At 42.8% G+C, this 19914-nt stretch overlaps 2 protein-coding genes and 1 long non-coding RNA gene across 4 annotated transcripts in view; 2 read left to right on the forward strand and 1 right to left on the reverse strand.

Moving 5' to 3' along the window:
• LOC134637831 (uncharacterized) overlaps window positions 1-19914 on the forward strand; it is a 253854-nt gene that overhangs the window by 190076 nt on the left and 43864 nt on the right. The window lies entirely within an intron of this gene.
• Window positions 4567-5532, forward strand: LOC134637137 (odorant receptor 131-2-like). Its single transcript, XM_063487486.1, has one exon. It carries the CDS (start codon window positions 4567-4569, stop codon window positions 5530-5532), a length of 966 nt encoding a protein of 321 aa, XP_063343556.1.
• Window positions 7654-13438, reverse strand: LOC134636719 (uncharacterized). 2 transcript variants are annotated; one of them, XM_063486840.2, is made up of 10 exons: window positions 13001-13438; window positions 12785-12919; window positions 12551-12628; window positions 12221-12369; window positions 11871-12007; window positions 11699-11792; window positions 11244-11576; window positions 10984-11164; window positions 10651-10773; window positions 7654-10549 (listed from the first exon to the last, which is right to left on the reverse strand). In XM_063486840.2, exons 1-9 carry the CDS (start codon window positions 13080-13082, stop codon window positions 10661-10663), a joined length of 1302 nt encoding a protein of 433 aa, XP_063342910.1. In that variant the 5' UTR covers window positions 13083-13438; the 3' UTR covers window positions 7654-10549; window positions 10651-10660. The 2 variants fall into 2 exon arrangements, with proteins under 2 accessions (XP_063342910.1, XP_063342911.1); XM_063486841.1 differs by lacking the exon at window positions 7654-10549 and having other exon boundaries at window positions 10672-10778.

Consider the following 19914-nt stretch of genomic DNA (forward strand, 5'->3'; position numbering starts at 1 on the left):
AGGTGTCAGCAGCCCAAACTTGACGAAATGAACTCTGCAAATGTCAACATTAACCCCAGTTATCGATATAATATGTTTGTCAATACTTTTCCCCAATCAATTGTCAGTTTTGCACTTTGTTCTTCTTAAAACTCAGACACTTGTGTTACATAACCATCTGGCACTCCTCCATATCTCTCACAGTGCTGCTCCCAACATCAATCATTTTAATTGGTCTTTTTGACAGTTTTATGACCAAAACTCCGGAAAACTACAGATATCAAACATACGTGTGTATGTGATTTTAAACATGCAGGTTAAATGCTTATCACAGTGATTCCATTATATGAACACTCCAGTGCAGATATATATATATATATATATATATATATATATATATATATATAACGTATACGAGTATATATGATTATATAGTGTATATGTGAGTATATGTCCAGTGTACACAGATATATATGTCATAAAAATCCACAACATTACTGTTTCTTCAAAAAGTTCTATAGTTGACAGTTATTTACTTTCTTGAACTGTCTACTACAGGTTTGTGACAGAGCTTCTTGGAGGTGAGACGTATGTCTCATGTTCAGTGGTTTTACCGGCTTTCTGCCATCTGCATCACACCATGGAGGTTTCCGATGATGACTCAAACTACATGGTAAAATTTAAGACTGCCTTCACAAAGAACTTATCCCAACATATAGCTCAACCATCAGTGGCTCAAGATAGCTACGGTCCTTGACCCAGGCTTTAAGGATTTAAAGTTTCTTGCAATGGGAGAGTGAGAAGAGGTTTGGACCAGCCTTGAGGCTCTGCTACAGGAACAGCGTAAACATGCCATCACGAGGGAGCCAGCAGAGGCAAAGAGCCTCCTCCTCTCTCCATTGTCTTCAGACTCTGATTCAGATGAGGAAGCCCTGTGTAACAGGGCCCTAAGTTTGTACAGAGCAGAATCCACCATCAGCGAGACAGACCGCCGAGTGGTGGTCCAGTCGAGCAGGGACCTACAGTTGTCTGTCCTGGCCCGCAAGTATTTGATTAGTCCTGCCACTTTTGTCCCATGTGAGACTGTTCTCACTTGCAGGTCACATAGTAACAAAAGAGAGAGCTGCCCTGAGCTCTGAAAATGTGAACAGGCTAGTTAGTTAGTTTAAGTAACTGGCTGAGAGAGACGGACAGTAAATAAGCAGGTATTGTGAGTCCAATGGGGTTGATATTTTTTGCACTAAAATGCTCGATGATCACACTGTTTTATCTTACAAAATAATTTTGGCTAAGGTTACTCAGAGTTTAAAGGTGAAGCTGGTCAAATAACCTTTTATGTTTCTTCCTTATTTTTTAAGAAGAAATACTGCACTGTGCCTCTATGACAAGCCTCACACTGAGTTCGTGTGAAGACAGCTGTGTGTTTGTGTCTTTGAGGAAGGATAGGAGAGCGAGTGAGTGAGAGCCACTGAACAGCCACTAATCTAAAGAATGCCTAACTTTAAAAATGTATGATTTAGTTAAAAAAAAAACTTGTATTGAGTAAACTATGACTAATAAACACAGACTTTTAAAGACAAAAGTTTTTTAATAAATAGATAATGCTAAAATTGATGTTAATGTAAAAATGAGCTCACGATAAATCTAGTGAATGAAACATGAAGTGAAGTATATTCATATGTGACTGAATATTTACTGTCATGTTCTGGGTGAGAGCCAGTGTTGACTCAGCTCATCACTGTGTCAGTGGATCCTCAACTTCCTCACAGACAGACCCCAATCAGTGAGAGTGGGAAAACATGTCTCCCCCTCCATCTCCCTCAGTACTGGAGCACCTCAGGGTTGTGTTTTAAGCCCCCTGCTGTACTCACTGTACACTTATGACTGTGTAGCCACATCAGATACCACCTCCATTGTCAAGTTTGCTGACAACACTGTTGTGGTGGGCCTGATATCTCACAACACAGAGAAGGCTTACCTGGAGGAGATTACAAACCTGGAGAACTGGTGTCAGGAGAACAACCTCCTAAACATCTGCAAGACTATGGATATGATTGTGGGCTTTGGTACAAAACAGGCGAGGAAACAAGCCCCTGATCATCAGTGACATGCCAGTGGAGAGAGTGGACAGCTTCCGGTACCTGGGTGTACACATCACTCAGGACCTGTCATGGTCCTGTCACATTAACACCCTGGTCAAGAAAGTCAGCATCTCTTCTTCCTCAGAAGATTTAGAGATTTCTTAGAGACTGAGGGTGCTTAAGAACTTCTACTCCTGCACCATCGAGAGCATCCTGATGGGAAACATCTGCAGCTGGTATGGGAACAGCACCAAGCAGGACAGATGAGATCTTAAAAGAGTGGTGCACTCAGCCGAACGTATCATTCACTCCGATCTTCCTGACCTGCTGTCTGTTTACACTAAGCTGTACAAGACCAATGCTAGGAAGATCATGATGGACCTCTCGCATCCCAACAATGGACTCTTCTCACTGTTGAGTTCTGGCAAATGCTTCTGCTCCCTTAAGACCAAAACAGAGACAATGCAGAGGAGCTTCTTCCCCCAGGCTATTCGGGCCCTGAACCACGTCTAGGACTGGACTCTCATATATCACTTTGTTGTTTTTGACAGAAGTGACGCAGGGCTTTCACTTAAGTGGTCACAGAATCTCATCTCTGCTTTTCGGAGATTATGTGGTTCTGTTGGCTTTGTTGGGTGATGGCCTCCAGCTTGCACTGGAACAGTTTACAGCTGAGTCTGGGAATGAAAATCAGCACCTCCAAATCTAAGGATATGGTCCGTAGCTGGAAAAGGGTGGAATTCCCACTTCGGGTCAGGGACAAGTTCCTGCCCCAAGTAGAAGAGTTTAAGTATCTCGGAATCTTGTTCATGAGTCATGGGAGAAGGGAGTGAGAGATTGACAGATGGATTGATGCTGCGGCTGCAGTGATGTGGATGCTGTACTGGTCCGTCATGGTGAAGAGAGAGCCAGTGTTGGGAAGATTACTTTTAAAATGTATTCCACTACAGATTACAGAATAATGGCCCAAACTGTAGTTTGTAATGTGTGCCATTAAGTTACTCGATGTGAGTAACGTATTCTGAATACTTTGGAATACTTATTATATTAAAACCTCTACCTGTTGCTGATTCTCCTAGGCTTACCTGTAACTATTTAACTCTGCGGCACAGACCAGTTCGTCGCTGGAACATTGAACCCCCCGTGTTCGTGTTCTCAGCTCATCCTAAGAAATCTGGCTCTGTGTACTCACCTGTTGGATAACTTGTGCTCTCTGTATATAGATTTCCACCAGACCTGGTTATGTACCTTCCCCATGAGCCCTGTGTGTGGCAGCGTGAGTGGCGATCAGGACGAGAGTAACTAAAGAGGAGTGAGTGTGCGCAGAGGAGAAGCAGTGATTGTGCTGAAGAGGAGAGCATGCGTGGATTCCCCTCCCTCTTCCCCCCTTCCCCATGCCAATTTTCTAAACTGGACTTCCATTAATGGTATTTGGCACAAAGGCACTTTTCAAATGGCTGGTAAACCAGCTGACACTCCAGGGAGGATGCGCACCATCGGCGCACAATTGCCTTGATGCCCAGCCAATGAAATCAAGCCATTATTCACGCCAGAGTGTTATCATATCCCATATGCCTTGCATGGGGTTATAATGAGCTGCCTGGAAAATCAATTCCCATTACACGCCAATACAGGTCGTGACCACATCCCGACACACTGCCCCAACCGGTTACTTTACCTGGTGGTGCGTCAGGTGCAAGCTAACCGCAGCCTTCACACTGCTTCTTGCCCTTACATTTAATTTCCAGCAGCGCTATGGGATATTTGTGTACATCCCCATGCACGCAATTAATCTCCACCCAATCTACCTCCAGAAAAACCCCGGGCCAAAACAGGGTTTTGCGGACCAGGGTCTGTATATTGCCAGTCCTCTATAACCTGCGTATACCCTTTTGGCACCTTACCAGTACGCTATGCGTCCATCTCAGAATGAGGGTGCAGGAAGGCAGGTGAACACAGAACATCTGTCCTTATATAGGCACTCCCAACGGACATGTCACACCAGGTCCACCATTCGTGTGGCTCCTGGTGAGTGGGGTGCGGGGTCTGTAGTTACCGGGACCCACAGAAGCAACACTGAGCTTCTTAGAGAAGTGCATTCTCTACATTCTACCCATCCTAAGTATTAGGAGCAGCAAGCTGCCACTGTGTGGCACTGAGGGGCCCTGTTCACATGTGGAGAGACTGTGTGAACCAATCAGTCAGTGTGATAAATGTTTGAAATTAGATTACATCATCTGTTACTGGCCTGCTAACCATGCTGACAAATAACTGTGTCACATGAGCTCTGTGTTGTAAAGGAAATGATATATGACATTCAAATGCAGGCAAACCTGGCAGACCAGCCCTCCATAGGACCAAGCACAGACTAAAGCCTGATAATTACCTGCACAGGTAAACAACTGGAGATTTAAACCATAATTAGGAATAATAGAAACTTATTGCATTCTTCTTGTCTAATGATATCAATGGGTTAATATCTAATTTTTTCTATGTTTCTTTTGATATGTCTGATATATCTCAATCTCAGACCAACATCTCTGTTGGACTGCATGACCTAGAAAGAGGTTTGCTCTCCTCCCTGACTACATTACCATGCTGTGTTTTCTTCTGCATTAATGTGATCATGTTATTCACCTTGAGGAGTAAATCAGTGTTTCGTGAAACCTGCCGTTACATTCTCCTGTATAACCTCATTCTTGCAGACACTCTACAGATGGCAGTGAGCCAGATACTATACATGATGTCTATTTGTAGAATAACGTTACCGTATCCTGTCTGTGGTATTCTTGTCATGTTTGCTAATCTCACCAATGAAATCTCTCCTCTCACTCTGGTGCTGATGTCTCTGGAGCGATATGTAGCTGTGTGTTACCCACTGAGACACGCTACTATCATCACCATCAGAAACACAGAGGTGGCCATTATTATGATTTGGATCTTTTGTTCACTGAATATTCTCATTCGAGTTCTGCTGCTGTTAGAATTTCCATTTGAAGAGCTGCAGAGTCTGCAGATGAAAAGATATGTTTGTAATACATTTCTCATGTTTCTCACACCTGTATCTCATGAGTATGACAAAGCTTACACTTGCTTTCTGTTTGTGTCGGCTTTTGTTGGAGTCACTTGCTCCTATATAGGTGTTATGTTGGCAGCCAGATTGGCCTCCACAGACAAAGCTTCAGCCCGGAAGGCTCGTAACACCCTGCTGCTACATCTGGTGCAGCTCGGCTTCAGCCTCTCTTCAACTGTGAACAATGCATTACTTTTAGTTATCTCAAAAACTGTTTCAAATAGAGTGTCTGTGCTCATACAGAATGTTCTTTATGTCCTTCTTTTTATTCTCCCCAGATGTCTGAGTGCACTTATTTATGGTCTCAGAGACCAGACCATCAGACCCATCCTTGTTTATAATCTATGTTGTCGACTGAAACTTTTAGCTGTCACAGCAAAGGCTAAGATTTACCCTTAGAGTACATTTGGAAATGTTTCTGTACGCTCATTAAACTCTGTCACACTGTCTACTAAGTGACTATCATAAATTAACTAGAAGCTTCTCCTCCTGTTTTTTTTTTTTTCATTTTAAGAATAACATGTTGTTTTTTACAGTAGTTTTTTAGAATCCAGCGATACAAGCCTGTCCTTGTTATAATTTGAAAAATCCTCCATTAGTTGCAGTCAGAATGGATGGATGGTGATCTATCTATTTTTTTCCACTTATCCCGCTCAGGGTTTAGGGGCCTGTAACCTATCCCAGCTTTGGTGGGATATGAGGCAGGGCACACCCTCAACAGATCATCAGTCTATCGCAGGACTAACAGAAACCTAACGGGTATGTCTTTGGACTGTGGGAAGAAGTGGGATTCAAACTGGGATCTTCTTCCTCTGAAGAAGCAGTGCTAACCCTGTCAGTCACAATAATTTGAAAAGTAAATGTTAAAGTTTCTTTTGTCTTTGTGAACTTAATAGAAAAATGTGTGGTGTAACAGTGAATTTCACATACAAGCGTACAGTGCAAACACCATTTGAAATTAAGAGTCAACCTCTTAACCTTTTCCTCTTGTTGTGCTGCAGGATTTCTTCAGTATTTGGCTTCAGTTTTCAAGCACAGTACATTCACTGAGGAGGCTGTTTGGTTACAGTGAAGGCAGGATTTGTTTTTCTTTATTTCTGTTTAATCAAATTAGATTTTTAGAACAGGTCTAACAATATAAGTGTGACGTTGTGGTTTCATGGCTGTTACTAACTCTCTTATTTACAGTTCTGCAGCTCTTACTGAATATGTTGCTATCAAACAATATTCTGAGGCTCACAACTGTAATAACACAACACAGCTACAGTATAAAATATATTATAGTACATGATAATAAAAAAACCCCATCAAAGTAAAAATACTAGTCTCCATCCATTAATCTTCTTCTGCATATCCTGATTAATCAACCAAAGACCCAAGAAGACTTTGCCTCCACCCCAGCTGTAAAACCAGTCTTATTTGTTACCATCTATCGTCCACCTGGGCCTTACACGGAGTTTTTGTCTGATTTCTCAGACTTTTTATCTGATTTAGTGCTCAGCTCAGATAAAATAATTATTGTGGGTGATTTTGCCATCCATGTAGATGCTAAAAATGACAGCCTCAACACGGCTTTAGACTCAGTTGGCGTCTCTCTGAATGTAAAAGAACCCAGACACCGCACTAATCACACTCTCAAACTTGTTTTAACGTATGGCATAGAAACTGCCACGGTTAGCGAGTTGGCAGCACGTGTGGACAGGATAGAGACGTGAAACATAAAAACCTGAGACGGGGAACACGGAACGTGAAGACAAGTGATGAGGAACATGGAGCCTGGAACACAGAGAAATACCACGGGTGAAAACACAGGGGAAAACAATCAGGACGATGAAGAGACGAACCAGCAACAAATAAGGAAGACCCAGGGCCTAAATACACAAGTAGGAAAATGAAAGGATGGGGAGCAGGTGAGAACACAGCTGGGACAAATCGGACATAACAAGACACGGGGGAAGCAAAACTCAATACATGGACACAGTAAGCAAGTAAGCAATTTATTTATATAGCACTTTCAGAACAACCCCCAGCTGAACACAAAGTGCTGTATACTTGACATACCAGAAATGATACATTGAACAAGTTTAAAAAATAATAATAATAATATAAAATAAAGAAAAAATATTTTTTTTAAAAAAGATGATACACAGCAAATTCTGGTCTTTGGAATAAACTCTCTGGGAGTTCAGATTAACTACATTTGAGTGTACATGCGTGACCATCGAATGAACTCTAGTGCAGAGTTAGAGTAACTCTTTTCTGGGAGTTGGTTTTTCAACTCTTTATAGGAGTTAAAACTAAACTCTCATGGAGTTAAATTTCTACTACCATAAAGAGTAAAATGTAACTCATAACTAGAGTTCATTTTGATATTAACTCTTTTATAGTGTTACTCATCAAATGAAAAAAGGTTTTAGGTGAAAATTACTACAAAACACCATACTGATTATTATGAATGTATGAATTTTATTTATCAAAAATATCATATTCAAAATTCAATGCTGCATGGACTAACATACATTCTGTGTAACAGCACTGTAACATTCAACATTAAAACAGCAATAATTATGGCAGCTAAACAGTTGAGACATTGTGTGGTCAGATAGGCCTAACATTGGGGAAAAGAAAAAAAAACTCCATTAAAAGGTCTCCATTAAGCCAACAAATTAAATAATGCAACTCTCTGACACAACATACAATTGTGAATCACACCCATATGACATTTGGGCATCAAAACATTTGAAATGTCTTAATTTCTCCCTTTCTAGGACCAATATCTTCTTAGGAATGGTTTCATTTACCTGAAAAGCATGAAAATGATCATGGAAACACGTTTCATGCTCAACCATAACAAAAACAGCTTGTTATCTTGCTGAAAACCGGCATGTTTTTTATAAGTGCCTGTGCAAACAAAAAGCCCAACACGATATTCAACTCCACTACACTTTACCCAGTTTGTGAGTTTGACAGTGTTCTGTAAATCAACATGAAGATATGGAGATATAAGTTCTGAGTATTCTTGTGTTTCAAGTGAACACATTTTAACTGGACCAGACTCAACTGCTTTTAAACTCATACATTCCCAATGATAAGCTAATGCAAACTGATGTTTCCTTGCAAGTGATACAGTCAAATTCTTAAAGTTCTTAACACAGTCTTTGAAAAATTTGTGTTTGGCTTCAAATCTCATGGTCCAGATATGAATGAGAGGACCAATCTTTCAAATGCACCTTGGATAGTGGACCATGAAATGATGTTTTGGAATTAAGTTGTTTGATGGGTATAGTTCCTTAAAGAGTCTATGGTCTTCAATAATCAGGTGCTTTAAATACACAGTCATTCCTTCAGTGATAGAGTATGAGAAAAGAATGTGCAACAACAAAAGCAACAAATGCCAGTGCAAATCATCCTCCGGTACCAGGTCACCAAATATCAGAGGTATGTTTGTGATCAAACAAAGTGTTTGTGATGCATTTAAACCTATTCCATGCCCTGCACGATCCAGGTTAATATTTGTTGGTTTAATTTTCTTTTCCATATAGCCGTAATTAAAAGCATATATCCTATTTAACAAGCTATCTTTAGAGATAAAGTATTCAATTAAATATTGAAATAGCAACTTGACTTCATATTGACCAACCCCTTCCAAAATATCATGCATGATGTCAATGGCAAAATTTTCCGCAATATTGAAATATTTTAATGAATTAAGTATACTCTTTCTTTTTATGCCGAATGAAGATGTTAATGTTTGATCATCTACCAAATTATTATAATGTTGGTTATTCAGAATTGGTGATCTAAGAGTTAAACATGGGTCGTCCTCTGAGAAAACTGATTGAGCTGAAGACTGATCAATCAAGCAAAATCTACAAAAATAATTAGCTCTAAACGATTCCAAAAACCCAAGAATGCTATGCATCCCCAAGTTATCACCTGTAATTTGTGCCAGAGTACCAAATACAGGAAATTTAGCAAATGGAACAGCAATCCCACTCGTCTCTAATATTTTCAGGTCCTTTACTAAGGGCTTCAGGATTTCATCAATTCCATATCTTTTTGCATCTTGTGCATAAAATAATGATACCAGATGAATGTTCATTAAAGCCGAATTCAGACTGGGAGGAAGATTTCTAAGGATGAAGTAAAGGCAGCCAACTTTGTGTATACCCTTTTTTGAACCTAAAGGATTTGCACACTCAAATTCGTCATAGTACAATTGGACTTGGATAGCAAACTTACTACCTGAAATCAAAGGATGACTTTTGAAGTAGCTTCCATCACAGAAGTCCTGATATGTGTCAGACTGGGTGCATATTTGCATCATCTCACAAATACTTTCATTCTTAAAAATGAACTGGAGTGTTTTCAATATGGGAATATATATGAATTTGTCATTTACTGGGACTTGCTCATAGGTTCCAGTTTTGCTACATCGTCTAGTATCGTATCTTACTCCTAAGTGCAATTCAACTGGCTGTACCATTTCCCACTTTTCTCTAAAATATTTTTTACATTTGCTTTCAGAATTCAAGTGACTAAAAGGATTGTCCAAATTTTTAAATAAATCTGCTATGGCTGATCTGGAGGGACTGTCATTCGGTAATAAGGTCAATAATTGTTCCTGAATATTAGATTGCCAATCTCCCACAAATTCCTCTAAGTTCTGAACTGTAGAAAGAACTACAGTATTTGGTACACCACTTCCTAAAAGTCTGGCAATAATGGAGGCACACATGTCCTTGCTCTGATTTGAGAATGAAGGGCCTGCTTCAGAATTTTGGCACTGAGATGATGTAGATGGTGTTTCATCATTTAAGCACTGAGAACTACTAAGCTGTTGGGTATCATGGTCAGAAGGGGTCTCATGAGGAACACATGTGCTAACAGTAGCATGTATCTTATTCAGATGTCTTCTAAATCCAGAATAACTTGAGAATTGTAAACAACATCCTATCTGACCACATTTTAGTTTCAAATTTTTGCCAGGATACATTCCATGAACTAGTTTTAAATGTCTGAACAAAAGTAAAGCTGTACCAAAGGATAAAGCACAGAGAAAACAGGCCAGCATTTTGAATGCATAACCTGGTTACTACTTATTCAACAGCTTTGCTCGCAACTCTTTGACTCTTGGACTTTCCACTGTTGTGCCTACATCAATATTGTACACAGTGGTCTGCAAAAATGTGTACAGGCTGGACAAAGCGTCTTCATATTTCACACTGAAAACGAAGTGACACTTGAACAGCTCATCAAATGCACCCAGTGATGTGCATGACTGACATGGAAGAAGCTTTCGATCCAAGACTATGTAGAAGCTGAAAACCTGTGCTTTTGAAGTCCCTGTGGCCAGGAGATATGGCTGAGGGTTTCCTTCATTGTTCATGAGGTGATCCTCAAGGCTCTGGCAGGACTGAAACACAATAAAAAGCATCACTTTATAAACCCTTAGGTTAACAAAAAGTGTTCCATGAACCACAGTATCTGGAACTGGATCACATTATCTTGACAAACCTTGTGAAATTTAACCAGATGATCTATTGCCTCTCCAACACTCATCTTCTTTGGCCGTTTCCTTCCAGCTGGTTGTGGCGTGAGAAGGTGCAGCAGAACAAGAAGAGAAGCCATGTCGCTGTCCTACTCTGCAGACAGTGTTAAGGAGTTAAATACTAATGCTGGAAATGGGGAGATAGAACTGAACTTCACTAACATATAACAACTGGTTGAGGGTATGAGCAGAAAAGAAGTGATCCATACACACATTATGCACACTGCTGCTTTTTTGATAACTTTTAAAAATGAAAGCTAAAATTACTACACTAATAAAGTGTTACTTTAGGACACTACCTGGCTCATCAGCATCATCCATTTCTTCGTTCAAGGCAGATTTCAGCAATCTTTTCAGAAGACAAGTCTCTTTAAGGTCTCTGGCTTCCCTGGCAACCTTGTCTTTAAAAGTGGTGTTCCATTTTTCCAGGAACCTGGAAGCAGTCTCTACTCCAAACATCATTGCAAAGTCCTGCAAAATCTAACAAAGGAGAAGTATGTCCATTAAAATCTATTTTTTTTAAGTCAAGTATTTTTCAGATTCCCATTTGTTCACCTACCAGTCCTTTAGTGTCCAAAAAACGAGGAAACATCTGAAGAATGTTTGCTGATTCTTGTGGGTCATGGAGTATCTGCTGAAGATAGTAGAATGTCTCTCTCATCTTCTGGAAGACTATATCTTGGTCAGTGGTGTGATGAAGAAGAGACATGGCTTCCATACATTGATCTCTTGTTTGCTGGTCATCAGTGAAACCAAACGTTCTTCGTGATGTGGGCCCTCCTTTCAGTTCCACTCTGTTCTGTAATGCAGTGGGGGTTTTGGATTGACGTTGCACAGTCTTGATACACCACTCAAGAAAACCTTTGTTGCTCTGAATGTCATAGAAATGCTCCTACAGAAAGAAAGAAATTGCATACATTGTAGAGTGTGTATATATATTTATATATATGTGTAGGGAGAGAGACAGAGAGAGAGCAAGTCTTATTACACACTACAATTGCAGAGCAAACTCACATATCCCTTTTTGGAGTACGGATCCTTCAAAGATGGGAAGAGTGACACGATTCCAAGCGCATGAAACTCCTTTGTTGCTTTACTTACAGTTCTCCTGCAAAAGCAGAAGTGTTTTTTTGATAAGATCCTTGCCAGTTTTAAAAATGAATAAAATAAACATCATTCCTCTTACCCTTCCTTTTCACGCATGTGAGCTACAATGATGTTCACCATTAATCGCCTGGTGGAATCTTTCAAACTCCCAGTTTTTTCATACTCATGGATGACAGTCACCCCTGCTGGTTTGGAAGTCAGAATCTGCTCCACTGTCTAAACACATTTGATACAAAGAACAAAACAATTGACAAAAAATGAGACAATTTTAACCCAAACAACGATTTCAATCTGTGGATTATACATATGAACTACAAGAAATACTATATCAAATTATTTTTCTCTTATCTGTTTTATCTTCATGTTTAAGCTTTTTCAAGTAATGACAACTAAAGAGTCAAATATAAGTCTATTAAGTAATGTATCTACATTTCTTGCATGTATGCTGTCCAGTAGAGGCTGAACCAGTCGGGCATCACTTGTGTCACTGCCCTGACTGCTGGTGGTTGAGACAGACAATGTATCTGTTAGACTTGGAGAGGAGGGCTCTTCCACATGTTGCTTCAGGACAGTCAAATCTGAGGGTGACAAACAAAAATATTAGAATATAAGGCATATACGATCAAAAATCAACCACAACAAAGCTACCATTTACGCACATAGGGCCAGTAAACTGTATGCTTTGATTAAATTATACTTTCTCCCAGGAGAACAGATGGTTATTTTGTATTTTATTATGGTAATATACAATTTACATACCACAAGGTGTGAGTGTCACATAGTGTGTTAGGTCTGAGCAGTCACGCAGCTTCTTGGATGATTCTGTTTCCAGGATGTCTGAAATGCATGTGATAAGTCCAACTTACTGTTGAGCCATGAAAGCAGCATTTTGTGATTGTTACCACAGGATATTAAACTAATTAAAAATGTTTATTTAGAAGTAACTGTACAAATCAAATCCTACAAAATCTATCAGAGCATATATTTACTTACCTTCAGCTGTATAGATGACAAAACACACCTCTTTGACTCCTGCAAGTTCAGGAAAGACATCCTCATCCACCTCTATACCCTGCTCATCCGTGACTTTCAGTGCTGCAGTTTCTGGTATGAGAAACTTGTGCTGCACTGAAGTAAAATCATCACTTAGTTAATAACAACATTATCCTTTCCTCTTTAATGACTTATTACAAACCATGTATAACTTACCTGCACTTATAAAATCTGTGAAGCTGACTTCTTCCAATTTGACATATTTCTTTGTCTCTCTGTGTTTTACTTTTATCAACATCTTGGCCACCTACAGAAAAAAAACCTTTACTAATATGAAACACAACATGTGGAAGAAGAAGTGGCTGTTTATGGTAACTTTATGTGAACTGTGTATAACTTAATCCATAAACACTTTCTTACATTGAGTTAGCCTGTCCACACTAGCTACTGCTTAAAATCTATTTAGCTAGGCTAGGTTTAGCAGACAATGTGACCGCATGTTTGCCGTGTCCTTGTCTTTTTAGGTCTGGCGACAGGGTTGCGTGCATATCTCAGTGTGAAGCAAGACTAACTGATGTTAATGGTACCTTGATATCTCATCAATGCAGGCTGCACCTCTCTTTGGTTAAATACGGCCATTACCATGAGTCTAAACATAATATTACTGTAGTTAGCTAACGTTAAATTAAATGTTAGTGTTAAAAATAGAAATACAAATGAACGTTTTCATTGACAATGTGAAATGTGTATCTTCAAATACAGTAAGATAAGTTAGTTAGCTAACTTTTAACTAATGTTAGCCTAGCTGCTATCACCGAATCAGCATAACATGCAGAAAACACGTGTAGTGCTAGTTAGTTAACTTTATATTTTACTTATGCATCCATGTAACCAAATATATACAAATAACATCACACCACTCACAGAAAATCCCAAAGTAAATAAAGTATTTTTACCTCCTACATGTCGGAGTCCAAGAGACAAGCACAGATAGGCGGGGTAACGGTCGACAGACAAACAACACCAGCAACGTGTTGAATTAGACTCCTTAGCACTCAGTGAATGAACACCTAAATATTACACCGCCTGAGAGTGCTCCCCAACACTGACTGTAGTATAAGGTGAAAAATAAACTCCTGGAATGTAACTCTTGCACACTTTTATGCCTAACTCCAGAATATTTAACTCCAGAGATTTGCTGTGTAGGACTCAGACTGTCAAAGTCTATCCATCCATCCATCTTCTTCCGCTTATCTGGGGCCGGGTCGCGGGAGCAGCAGCCCAAGCAGAGAAGCCCAGACCTCCCTCTCCCCAGCCACTACCTTGAGCTTACCCAGGGAAACACCAAGGCATTCCCAGGCCAGCCGAGAGATATAATCTCTCCAGCGTGTCCTGGGTCTGCCCCGGGGGTCTCCTCCCAGCGGGAAATGCCCGAACCACCTCAACTGGCTCCTTTGGATGTGGAGGAGCAGCGGCTCTACTCTGAGCCCCTCCTGCATGGCCAAACTTCTCACCCTATTTCTAAGGGAGAGGCCAGCCACCCTTCGGAGGAAGCCCATTTCTGCCGCTTGTATCCGCAATCCCGTTCTTTCGGTCACTACCCACAGCTCGTGACCATAGGTGAGGGTAGGGACGTAGATCGACCGGTAAATTGAGAGCTTGAGAATCCAGAATAAATACCTAGAACCCAGGAACAATAAATATAATAAAACAGAAAACCATAATTCGAAGAATAAAACTTTAACTAAAAACACAAAACAATGAATCACCGACCCAGGACCGTGACAGCCCTCAAGCCCTCTCTTGTCTGTGTAAGTCTGAAGCTGACTGTGTGGCAGTGAGGAGGACCCAGGTGCCAACATGAAAGAAGGAACTGAGTTAAAACAAAAGGCGAGCCATTTATTAGGCTGAAAAAACATGAATACAAAAACAAAGCAAGGCGAACGGGGCGAGAGCTAAAACTGAAACTTAAAGTGGGAAAAAGTAAACTGTGACGACTATGGCAAAAGTGATATGAACATGATTCTGAACAGGTGCATGCCAGGAACTATGAAGAGGAAACATCAACATGAAACATGGAGATGCCCTGAACAGAATCATGAAAGACTTTAAACCTGAAGTAACGTAGAGGCAGGAAAACAGACGACCTGTCAGGGTCCGGGTCTGAGACCCTGCGTTTTGTGTTATTATTAATCTCTGATTTCATCTTGGGTTATCACTGCTACTGTTTTGGTTTCTGTTTTGTATTTCTAGCTCCCTGAGTTCTCTAGTATTTCTTAATTTCTAGTCTTTAGATTTTGTTTATGTGCCTCCTGTGTGTTCCGTGTTATGTCTACTCTGTGCCTTCCCGTCCGACGTTTCATGTCTCTATAGCTGTGTCTCAATTCAGGGTCCTTCGCGGTCTACTGGGCCATGTCCTCCGAAGACCGAGAAGGCCGGAAGTGCGAGGTTTGTGAAATGGGAAGGTCTAGCCTCCGTCGCGCTGCCCAGGTTGCCTAGCAACCATGACACTAACCGCTGGAAACGTTTATACAGAATTGTTTGAAAAGAAGAAAAGAAGGAGAAAATTTTTTGTTCAGTTCTTTGTTTTTATATGAACTTTGTTTGATTTGATAAGTATCTGAGGCTGAGACCACGGGACTGTAAAACATGATTGTTGGGCTTCATTTCTGTACTGAACAGTCATTTTAAGATTAGCTAGTAATTAACAATTAGCTAATGATGTTCATGAGACTAAAGTCATCTCACTTTGGTAATGTAAATATAATATGGCCAATATTAAAGTTATTATTATATTAATCATTATTAGTTTTTACAGCAGTGAATTCGAACTCTGTGTCAAATACTGAGCTTCAGTAAAGATTCACGTTGCAGTTATTTATATTTCCTATTGTGGCGGACCACCAGGTGGCTCCACTCACACCCAAGTTTAAGGGAAGTGTTGGGGTGGAGATTCCTCTTCACCCACTTCTTCCTCCGACAGCTGCCGGCTCCGGTGCGCGCTGGCCTTGCCAACTCACCGCTATTGGCCATGAAGGATTACCGCTCCCTTGTGGAATAGATGGATCGCATCCTCCTAGCTACCAGGAGTTTCGGCGTCCAGGCGATTGTCCCAGACTCACCAACAGTTTCCCCCGCCCCCTCACCAATGCTCCAGGGGCCCTCCGACACGTCCACGGTGGCTAGAATCGCTGCACGGTGGCACCGCAGCACCGCGGAAAAGGGCTTTGTTTTTATCACCAGCGTTTTGGAGCGAAGGCACGGCGCTGTCTGCCACCTTGCAGTTTCAAGACCCAGGGAAACGGCCCCGCCAGCGCGCTGTAGCAGCCGCTACCACTGGCAACAAGGAAAGGCTGCTTTTCATGGAGGACTCACGCTTGGAGAGGCGTTTCCTGGTGGACTCCGCTCACAGAAGAGCCTTCTTCCCCCGGCTGGCTCGGACAGGCTAGCTGAGGGCTGCGGGCCACTGTTAACTGCAGCTAATGGCTCCCCCATCAAAACCTTTGGTGGAAGGTTGGTTACTGTTTGCTTTTATGACCGTGACTTTCAGTGGAACTTTTTAGTTGCTGCTAGCTCCGTGCCTATAATAGGCGCTGATTTTCTTTGTGCTCACGGACTGCTGGTTGATGTTGCTAACAGGCGTTTAATTGACGCTGTGTCATTTTCTTCATTACCCTGTTTGACTCGGGGTGCTCAGCCCGTGGTGCATGCTAACTCAGTAGCTTCGGGTAACGCCTTTCAGTGTTTGCTTTCTGAGTTTCCCTCACTCACTGTCCCCACTTTCTCGAGCACTGTGACAAAGCACGGGGTGGAGCATTACATAACTACAGTAGGGCCCCCAGTGTTCGCGTGTGCGCCGCCTTGACCCTGCCAGACTGGCTGTCGCTCGGAAGGAGTTTGCCACCATGGAGCGCCTGGGCATCGTGCAGCGTTCGAATAGTGCCTGGGGTTCCCCATTACACATGGTGCCCAAATCTGATGGTTGGTGGTGACCTTGTGGGGATTTCCGCTGTCTCAGTAATGTCACAGAGAACAATCGTTATCCCATTCCCCACATCCAAGATTTTTCCGCCCATCTTGCAGGGACCTCGTTTTTTTCGAAGATTGATTTGGTACGGGGATATCACCAGGTTCCCGTACGCGCTGAGGATGTCCCCAAAACCGCCGCCATTACACCTTTCGGCCTTTTCAAGTTTCTGCACATGCCTCTCGACCTGAATCTCGGGTGTCTGGCAACCGCTCGCCTTTTTCAGCCGTACACTACGAGACAGCGAGCGCAATTACAGTGTTTTTGACAGGGAGCTACTAGCTCTCCACCTGGCGACCCATCATTTTTTTTCTCGAGGGTCATCACTTTACCGCGTACGTGGACCACAAACCCTTGACGTTTGCAATGTCCAAAGTTTCTGATCCATGGAGTGCGCGCCAGCAGCGCCAGTTGGCAGCCATTTCTAAGTTTACCACGGACATTCAGCACGTGGTTGGTAAGTCCAATTATGCGGCTGACTGTTTGTCCCGTGCGCTGGTTTCTCCCGTGTTTGTCGGCATAGACTACTCCGCCATTCGGCTGCCCAGCTTCAGCCATCTGCCATTTTTTTCCGGAAAAATTATCCACACCCACCGCCGCGCTATGAATTCAGGGATAGGTTGGGCCACGCAGGATACGCCCGACCCATCCTTAAAATTCAAGGAAATGAAGGGCGGTTTTGTTGCCCGCATTTGGAGCAGCCTTCGAATTGGGACAGCCTTCATGGCATCGCTGTGACGTAATCGGCCTTGAAGGCTGCAGACCCTGAATTGGGATACAGCTTTTGTTCTCTGTCTTCCTTTTCATCCTTGCCTCTGTGTTTGTATGTTTCCTGTTTTACTTTGAAAGTCTGTGTCCTATATCAGTGTATTCTGCTTTGCTTCCTTTGTCTTGTTATGTCAGATTAGCCACAGCTGTGTCTCCCCAGGTGTTTCCACTTCCCTCATTACCATTCTGTGTATTTAAGTCCTCCTCTTCTGTTGTTTGTCAGGTCACCTGTTGTCTGCATGTCACTGAAGCTCACAGAGTCTTGTTTCAACTGTGCAGGTTATGCTCATGCTCAGATTATTTCACAGGCACGTTTTTGTACATTCCTGTTCAGTTTCATGTTATCGTCTCTTGTCCTCATTTTCACAGTTAGTTTTAATTTTTGCCATGTGCTATAGCAAGATTCAGGAAGATATGAGTTTGTGGTAATGAGTCCTGTCTCAGTCACTTAAGGATGATGAGGGGGGGCTGATTCAACACGTGAATGGCCTGAGAAAAAAAACTCCTCTTGAGCCTCTCTGTTCTTGTTCGGATGGTGCGGAACCTTCTGCCTGATTTCAGAAGCTGGAACAGTTCGTTGCTGGGATGGGACGGGTCCTTCAAAATCTGAGTTGCTCTAGTCCAGCATCTCCTGACGTAAATGTCCTGTAGGGAAGGGAGAGCAGTCCTGCAGCAGCATTCTGCCATACGGATCACTCTCTGAATAGCTTTTTTATCCTTGACACAGCTGTTTCCATACCAGGATGTGATGTTCTGTGTGAGGATGCTCTCCACAGCACCTGTATAGAAAGTCCTGAGGATCACTGGAGAGACCCTGAACTTCCTCAGTTGTCGTAGGTGGTACAGGCACTGCCTAGCCTTTTTGGTCTGGACCTGAATGTGGGCAGACCATATCAGGTCTGAGGAGATGTGGACACCGAGATACTTGAAGGACTGCACCCTCTCCACTGGAGCTCCATTGATGATAATGGGCTTGTAGTCTCTGTGCTGACTCCTTCTGAAGTCCACCACCAGCTCCTTGGTCTTGCCGACGTTCAGCTGGAGGTGGTTGTCCTGGCACCACGATGCCAGATTCTTCACTTCATCCATTTAGGCGGCCTCATCGTTGTTGGAGATGGTGCCCAACACCACTGTGTCGTCAGCAAACTTCACAATGGTGTTGGAGCCGTGGGTGGCCACACAGTCTGAAGTGTAGAGGGAGTAGAGCAGTGGCGAGAGGACACACCCCTGTGGCGCTCCCGTGCTGATGATGATGCTGTTGGAGATGCACCTACCCACCCTCACCACCTGAGTTCTGCCAGTGAGGAAGTCCAACACCCATGCACACAGATGGCTGTTGAGTCCTAGATCCCTCAGCTTTGTGAACAGTCTACCGGGCACTGTTGTGTTAAACGCTGAGCTGTAATCAACAAACAGCAGTCTCACATAGTTACCCTGGTTCTTGTCCACATGGCTGAGGGTGGTGTGCAGGACGTGGGCGATGGAGTCCTCCGTGGATCTGAACTGAAGAGGAGATGGTTTTCTTCATCAGCCTCTCGAACACCTTCATAACCACCGAGGTCAGTGCAACTGGCTGGTAGTCATTTAGGCATGAGGGCTTGTTGTTCTTGGGCACCGGGATGATGGTAGATTTCTTGAAGCATGTGGGGACCACAGACTTAGCCAGGGACTCGTTGAAAATCGAAGTGAACACACCTGCTAGCTGGCTAGCGCAGCAGACGGCTGGTGATGCCGTCTGGCCCCGCCGCTGTTCTTGTGCTCACTCTCCTCAGCGCCACTCGAACGTCGTGCTCTGCAATGCTGATCGCCGGTCCCTCTCTGATGACATCACCGTCCTCAGTTGTCAGTTAGTCATTAGAATTAGCCGCCTGGCTAACCTCTAAATGGGCGTAGAACTGGTTCAGCTCGTTGGAGAATGCAGAGTCAGCGTTGGTCGGCGCAGTGTCCCTGGTTTTGTAATCCGTGATTTTGCGTAGTCCGTGCTACATGCTCAAGTGAGACTCCACTCGCTCCCGGTACCGGTGTTTGGCATCTCTCACTGCTGGCCGCACGCCATATGAGGCCGCTCATATCACCAGTGGCAAGACCCGCATTGTAGGTGGCAGTCCTGGCATTCACTGCAGCGCGGATCGATCTGTCCACCCACGGTTTCTGGTTCGGGAACGTCACGACTGTCGCAATGGGGATGATCTCATCGCTAGCATGTTTACGAAGGTTTGGTGGTGTTGGTGCTGTGCTGTCACAGATGCAACACGGTGTGGAATGTGTGTTGGCATATGGCAGTCGTAAACTATCAAAAGCTAAACAAAACCACTGCACCACGCAACGTGAACTA

The sequence above is a fragment of the Pelmatolapia mariae genome, linkage group LG10_11 (assembly GCF_036321145.2).
Source record: "Pelmatolapia mariae isolate MD_Pm_ZW linkage group LG10_11, Pm_UMD_F_2, whole genome shotgun sequence".
NCBI lineage: Eukaryota > Metazoa > Chordata > Actinopteri > Cichliformes > Cichlidae > Pelmatolapia > Pelmatolapia mariae.

Excerpts from the sequence above, each read along its gene's own strand:
- LOC134637137 (XM_063487486.1), top strand. The coding sequence starts at position 4,567 with ATGTCTGATATATCTCAATCTCAGACCAACATCTCTGTTGGACTGCAT.
- LOC134636719 (XM_063486840.2), bottom strand. The coding sequence starts at position 13,082 with ATGTTGATAAAAGTAAAACACAGAGAGACAAAGAAATATGTCAAATTG. Across the intron at positions 12,629-12,784 it reads TGTCATCTATACAGCTGAAG|ACATCCTGGAAACAGAATCA; the intron begins GTAAGTAAATAT and ends CATGCATTTCAG. Across the intron at positions 11,793-11,870 it reads CACATGCGTGAAAAGGAAGG|GAGAACTGTAAGTAAAGCAA; the intron begins GTAAGAGGAATG and ends CTGCTTTTGCAG.